The sequence below is a fragment of the Nycticebus coucang genome, chromosome 10 (genome assembly GCF_027406575.1).
Source record: "Nycticebus coucang isolate mNycCou1 chromosome 10, mNycCou1.pri, whole genome shotgun sequence".
Lineage (NCBI taxonomy): Eukaryota > Metazoa > Chordata > Mammalia > Primates > Lorisidae > Nycticebus > Nycticebus coucang.
Window position 1 is genome coordinate 101264617 of NC_069789.1, and position 7112 is coordinate 101271728.

At 40.7% G+C, this 7112-nt stretch overlaps 1 protein-coding gene across 1 annotated transcript; it reads right to left on the minus strand.

Annotated features, from left to right (window-relative positions):
- Positions 1 to 2568: 2568 nt before the first annotated feature.
- Positions 2569 to 5774, minus strand: LOC128596959 (heterogeneous nuclear ribonucleoprotein F-like). The gene has a single exon (XM_053606839.1). The coding sequence runs from the start codon at positions 4532 to 4534 to the stop codon at positions 3290 to 3292; it is 1245 nt and encodes a 414-aa protein (XP_053462814.1). The 5' UTR covers positions 4535 to 5774; the 3' UTR covers positions 2569 to 3289.
- Positions 5775 to 7112: the final 1338 nt, after the last annotated feature.

The following is a 7112-nucleotide window of genomic DNA, read 5'->3' on the forward strand; positions in this document are numbered from 1 at the left end:
TAGAAATATTTATGATTCCTGCCTCTTATTTTCTGTCCCCTCCACTTTATGAAGGAGAGATCCTAATTGATTAGTCAGATTCTAAGACTCTTACGGTTTCTTGTTTGCTAAATTAAAAAATGCAGGCCTGACCCTGACTCTTCTAAAAGTAGAAAAAAACTAGTTGAGTGTGGTGGCACACACCTGTAGTCCCAGCTACTTGTGAGACTGAGGCAAGAGGATTGTTTAAGCCCAAGAGTATGAAGTTGCTGTGAGCTATGACTCTACAGAACTCTATCCAGGGTGACAGAGTGAGACTCTATCTCAAAAAAATAAAAAATAAAAATAAAGCAGCCTCTTTTACCTTCTGTCCTGACATGAGAGTGTAAGAGAGTCAGAATCTTTTTTTCCTTTCTTTTCTTTCTTTTTTTTTTTTGAGACAGTCTCAAGCTGTTGCCCTGGGTAGAGTGCTAAAGCATCATAGCTCACAGCAACCTCCAACCGGGGCTCAATTTATCCTTTTGCTTCAGTTTTTCTATTTTTAGAAGAGATGGGGTCTCACTTTTGCTCAGACTAGTCTCAAACTTGTGAGCTCAGGCAATCCACCTGCCTCAGCCTCCCAGAGTGCTAGCATTATAGGTGTGAGCCACTGCCTCCGGCAGGGAGCCATAATCTTATTTTCTCTCTGTGCCATCGTCTCTGCCTTTCTCTTCCTTGTTCACTCTTTATTTTTTCTCTCTCTTTTACCTTCTCCCACTCCCACTTGCACTGACTCTTTACACTCCAGACCAGCGAAGCCCACTTGTCTGTCTGTATTGGGAGACTTGGACTCAGTCTCAGGAATATAGCAAAGTCCTTAACCTTTACTAATCGTACCTACCATTAGTTATGAATTTTAGGCACATTCTATTAATCTTTATCTATTAATTGATGTGTGAATTATATACCTGTACTAAAAATATGTCATAAATAACATAAGATATTCATAGAAATAGAAACTAGGAAAGGATGAGATAAAAATAAATACAAGATCATTCCAATATTTTCTGACTTTATGGGTGAGAGACCCGTGTGGAGGGCACCATGCTTGGTTTGATGCTGTGCTGCTGCAATCTTGAAATGCTTAAATAATCGGAAAGTGTCTCTGCATTTTCATTTTGCACTGGATGTTACAAATTATGTAGCTGGTCTTGCCTGCATGCTTCACCTTCTCCCTGCCTGGGCTATGATCTCTCTTTTATGAAGATCTTTATCTTAAAGGATCCATTGTTCCAAGTCCCTTAGTGTCCTTCAAAGCTTTTTTTTTGTGAGTTTGTGTTTATTTATTTCTCCCTTTTTTCCACTTCCCCCTACATTTTAAGCCCCAGATATACAGAAATATTTGCTGTTCCCTAACGTGCCACGTGGCCTCACAATTACACCTTTGCATGGCGTGTTTCCCTACAATGACACATCTCAAAAACAAATGTCACTGCTACTGGATTACTTGCTGAATTATAAGTGCTTTGAGAGCAGAGAGCTTTGTACACGTATCTAATTAGATTAATCTGGGAGGCTGTTTGAAAATGCAAAAACCCAGTGCCCCATGTGCAGTATGTGTTCTGTGTTTGCTGAATTAAAGAGATACAAAGAGGCTTAGGCAAAGCTCTTTTGCTATATCGTGTTTTGTTTGATGTGTCACAGGGGAACTTAATATAAACCATCTTAAGACAAATCAGGATTCTCCTGGTCCAAGGCACTAATTTGCCAGGAGAAGAAGGCACAGAGGGGGCTCAAGGATAACAGGAACCTGGCTGGGAGGCTGCCAGGGCCTTATCTCACCTTTGCTTTTCCCTCTTTCTCTCTTCATCCTCTCCCACCCTGTTCTTCTTGGGAGCTGGAAACTGGTCATTGGAAGCTGCCATGCTCACACCTCAAATCTCTGTCCTAGAAAGTTTGGTGCTCTAGTCTGGTTTTGGTAGGGCCAGTTGCCCATCACTGGCCCAACCCTTGATTCCAGTTTCTTCACCCTCCTGGGTTGTGTGGGTGTGTGTGAGGGAGGGAAGGGAGGAGATGGAATTTCACAAATTCTGGCAAATGTAGCCGGGTACATGTACTGTTTTTAAATTTCTTTCTCTCTCATATACACACGGTTTCCACAATTTATTTCAAATTCCTGCCACGATTGCATTGAATCAAATATTTATCTATAGCTATGTTTAAAAGTTTCAATAACCACATCTACATTTCTAATTTGCTATTTTACTGTATTATTCCTTTCTCTTTTAAAATTATGAATGTTTAACAATGGTACTCAAGTGAGAATATGGACAGTTTTAGTAAACACGGTGTGAAGGGTAAGCCTGAAATCATAGAAAATAAGTAGGATCATGAGGGAAACTCATAGAAGCAGGAGTCAGTGAAGGGTGTGGCAGACATAACATTGTCTCTCATGAACTGACAGAAAGAATGACAAAACTATCCTTTGTCATTACTAATTGGGAATAAACAGTAGCATTCAAATCAAATGATTTAGGATGTTGTTAGAAGCCTATCAAGATAAATGTTTTTTTGTGTTTATTTATTTATTTATTTTTCTTGTGCCAGTCATTGTGGAAAAATCTTTATTGTAAGAAAAAAATTTAGTTAACAAAAAAATTTAACAAGTTTCACTTAGCAAAATACACCCAAAAGGAAATCACAGTACAAAGAAAGTTTTAAGTCAAGGCCTCACCAATTCCTACAGTATTAGTATTGTGTCTCAATTCTCAAAACTAACTCTTAAAAAGCTTAAACTGAACCTAAAAGATTTTAAATGAAAATAAACTACAATGAACATGAGAAATATTTCTTTTTGAATCAGGGAGCTAGCACCTTTGAGTTTTCCAAAAAAGCACATCTCCCCAGTGTGTTCACTGCGATGTGGTGGCAAAAGGTCCATATTTAACATACTTAAACTACTTAAACTTAAGAGGGACTTTACCTGACAATTGCAATCAGTGTAACCTGGCTTATTGTACCCTCAATGAATCCCCAACAATAAAAAAAAAACAAAACAAAACTACTTAAACTCAGATAACATCACTCTAAAGTATACTACCAAAATGTTAATTGGGAAAAGCTGAAAATAGTTTTAGTTTACTCAATATCACATGCTAGAAGAAAAGTTTGCATGAGAAAACACTGAAGAGGTAATTTTTTTAATCCAGATTTCACAAACTCATGGTGCAAAATGGGTCCCTACAGCTTCCTCTTGAGTTATAACTGCTCTTCATTGCTTGTTGGCTGCCTGTGAAAATTTGATTGAAAAAACTTAAATGTTCCTACAAAACTAGTCGTACCCACCCATGCTGTTCTGCCCGCTGTAGCCAGCCCCGTAGCAGTCACTCACTGACTGGCTCTCCAGCCCACTGTAAGTGGCCTGGGCTGCTGACACCCCCATGCCTTGCATCACCTGGCTGCTGTATGTCCCATTGCTGGCCCCTGTTGTTGAATTCAAGAAGAGCTCTATGTATCTGTGCTGCATGTTAGCCCTGTCTTTCGACATTGCCGCCACAGCCTCTTCGTGAGTGGCAAACTCTACATCTGCTTCGCTGGTCACTCTTCCATCTGGGCCAATCTCAATATGCACTCGCACGGGGTTGAGTGGAGAGAAGAAATTGTAAATGTCATTCTCGGTCGCTTTGTATGGCAGCCCCCTCATGTGGACGCAGTGCCCAGTGGTGCTCTGCACTGTGAACTCACCATCTCCATATCTGTGGTCATACATCCCAGAGAGATAGTAGCTGAGGTCTCTCCCAAATAGGTCAGTGGTGAAGCCATAGCCGTCACTGAGGCCACTGTACTCTTCATAGCCACTGTAGCCTGCACTGTAGGCACCAGGCCGCATCCTATCCAGGCCAGCTTGCTTCACGATGCCAATGTATCTCCTAGCTGTGCCAGGACAGTCATAGGGCCCTGGCCGCTGCACAGACATGAACTTTAGAGGGGGATCTGAGTATGACCTAACTTCCTCCTGACTGCTCTTGAACACTTCTATATACCTGTGCCCTATCCTCTCCTTGTGCTTCCCCAGAGCCTTCTCAGCTAACTCCTGGGAGGCAAACTGCACAAAAGCTTCCCCTGTTATCTTGCCCTCAGGGTCCATAGGTAATGTGATCCCGTTTGGCATGATTTCCAACCCCGAGAAGAACTGGACAATTTCTTCCTTTGTGCATCCAAATGCGAGTCCTCGAAGACGGACGAAGCCATCGTTGGAGCTGTCAGCACTGTTGGGACCCCTGTGCTTCAACACCCAATCCATCTTGGTTCTGTGGGAATTGAACACCTGGATGTACCTGTGTCCCATGCTTTCCCTGTCTTTTTTCAGGGCCATTTTTACATCATCTTCTGATTCAAGTTCAACAAAAGCCTCACCACTCTGCCTGCCCTCTCTAGTGTAGATGAAGGGGACACCTGCAGTCCCACCACAAATCGTGCAGTAGGAGAGGAAGTTCTGCATGTCCTCAATAGAGCAGGGCCAGGGTAGGCCACGGAGCTTGACCACAAAACCCTCACCTCCCTCGGGGCCCAGCATGATGGACACTTGGTAGGCCAGATGTCAGACAACCTTGGGCACTGTTTTTTTTTTTTTTTTTTTTTTTGGTGGCTTAAAGAACTTTGGAGGCCTTCAGTGGGAGACACTTCCTGTAGGTGACAAATTGTCCACGGAGTTGAGCAGGACAGATTTCTATTAAGTAGCAAGGCTTACAGCTCAAGGCCCTCAAATTCCACCCAAAGCTTAACAATGAAGAGAGATCCGAGGGAAGTCCAGGTGCATCTTTTTGTTCTTAACCTGAAACAGAAATTCAAGTGGCCAAGGGCAAACGCTTTCTGCGAGACTGGAAACCCAGTCGGGCGGGTGCGCGTGTTTTGGCGGGAAGCACCGAAGAAGTTGTGAGACAAACTGCGTGCCCACGGCCTCCCGTTTTTTTGTGTTTAAATGTCAATGAGTGTAAAACTTTTTCTCACGTGAGAAAATCTACACACTCAGCTGTTCAGCATCATCCTAAATCTCAGGGAGAATAGTCTCATTCCTCTATCTCTCAAAATATAAATTTTTCCCATAAGAATTTGAAACAATTTTTGTAGTTTTTCTTTTGAAATTATTTAACTAAAAGTAACTATTTAATTCAGGGTTAGCTACAATTTTTTTCACGAACATTTTTTATGCTTGAGATATTTTTGAAAGAGAGACATTTTCTCCTGAAATAATCAGATTAAATACTTCATTTAAAGTATTCATGGCAGTTCTTTGCTTTCTCCCCTTTTTTATTTTGGTAAGAATTAAGAGGCTCAAGTTGAATTTCATTACATGTATTCATTGTATGATGGTGAAGTCTGGGCTTTTATATCCATCATTAAAATAGAGTCCATCGTATACCATTACGAAAGTTATTTTCTGAGAGAAATTAATTATGAGCAGGGAAGTGGTTTTGCAAATGTTATTTTTGCCATATATATGAATACCCATCTATAGTCATACTGAATTAGTTGGAGAAGATGTTGGTTAGAGTTTACAAATTAAAGATTGATTTGTTATGTTACTATTTAGAAAAAATGCCTTCAGAAAAGATAATAATCTAGATGGGGAGAATTTACTAAACTTTTATCTTAATAATTGAGAAAGCAACCAAAAATTTGACTTATTTATCAACCTGTAAGAACCTGAATACTCTCAATAAAAATAAATAAGTATAAGGCGAAACTATGAATGTTTTTATGGCATATAACAAACATATTGAAATGAAGATGATATTTGAGAACTGATTAAAGAAAGATGATTGTGAAGACTCTGAGTCGTTGGAAATTCTTTATTCATGTGGACGTGATGAAAATTATAACTTAGTGGTAAAATAAAGAATAACATCATTACTATCTTTTGGGGCTGAAAATAAATTTCTTTGGCACATATTTTTCCAAAACAGTAAAACAGGCTGACTAGTGGATTAGAATCATTTCGTCTTAACAAATGACAAAAACAACTTGATTTCTCAGTAAGAAAATATGCTGATCAAAATTTCCATCAAGTGTAAGTTGAAAATGTTGGCACCTCATTGGCTCTATTTTGGTTTCTCACTTAGGTGATTACTCTGATATAAAAATAAAGCATAAAACCAACCAAACAAACAGGCTCTTTCTCCACAAAACATAAAACCATCATCCAAAGCTGATTCTATTTATGTACACATGGGTGAGCCTAGACTTTCTAAATGGTATCATACCCAGAGAGACAAGGGCAATTGCCTGGCTGCTTAGTCTGATCTATCAAGTATCAGTTCAGTACAATTCAGTCTGGATCTTGAATGTGACATACTTCATACCTCTGCCTCAGTGTAAGAGAGGTGGGGCATGGTTGGGTTATTTAATGCAATTTTGAGTAATTTGAAATCAGAATGTAAAATATGCACTCATGTTATCACGAAACACACAACAAGTAAAACATTTCATGTTTGTGGTAAATTTGCTTCATAAAGCAATCCCTGGTCTCCTGAGGGATATTTTGTTCACTCTTATGTACAAGCAAAAATCTCTGGTTTGGGCATCCTGAAATCAAATCTGAAAAACTGAAAAAACAAGTTCAAGGCAAGTGAGAGGTCCAGGGGTAACATGCCCAAGGGGAAGTGAGGTTTATGACCAAGAGAAGGAAATAGAGTTAACAACAGAAGCTGGGACTGGGAAGCAGGGCACAGGCACTTACAGTGTGGGGAAGTACGCTCCCTGTCCCCTCACTGTGTGGTCAGTTCTTGTCCTGAGGTTGGGCTGTTATCTTTTGAGCTCACAGGTCAGGCAGCACAGAAAGGTAGAGCTTGATTTTCACACAAAGGGTCCAGATATTCCCAGTGTAGGTCCTCCTGGGGAGAGGATAATCTTAACATAGGAGGATGGACTGACAGTGGTTCTCAACCTTTCTAATGCTGTGGCCCTTTAATATAGTTCCTGTGGGTTGCGACCCACAGTTTGAGAACTGCTGGACTAGAAGGTGAAGTTTAGCAGAGAGGGGAGGGTACTCACTCCCCCCTCAGGCACTTGCTCACTGGGGCCTAGATGGAACGGAAGCAGATAGAAATGTTCTGCAGTTTTCCTTGGCTCTTGCCTTGGGGCCTCCCTTGAAT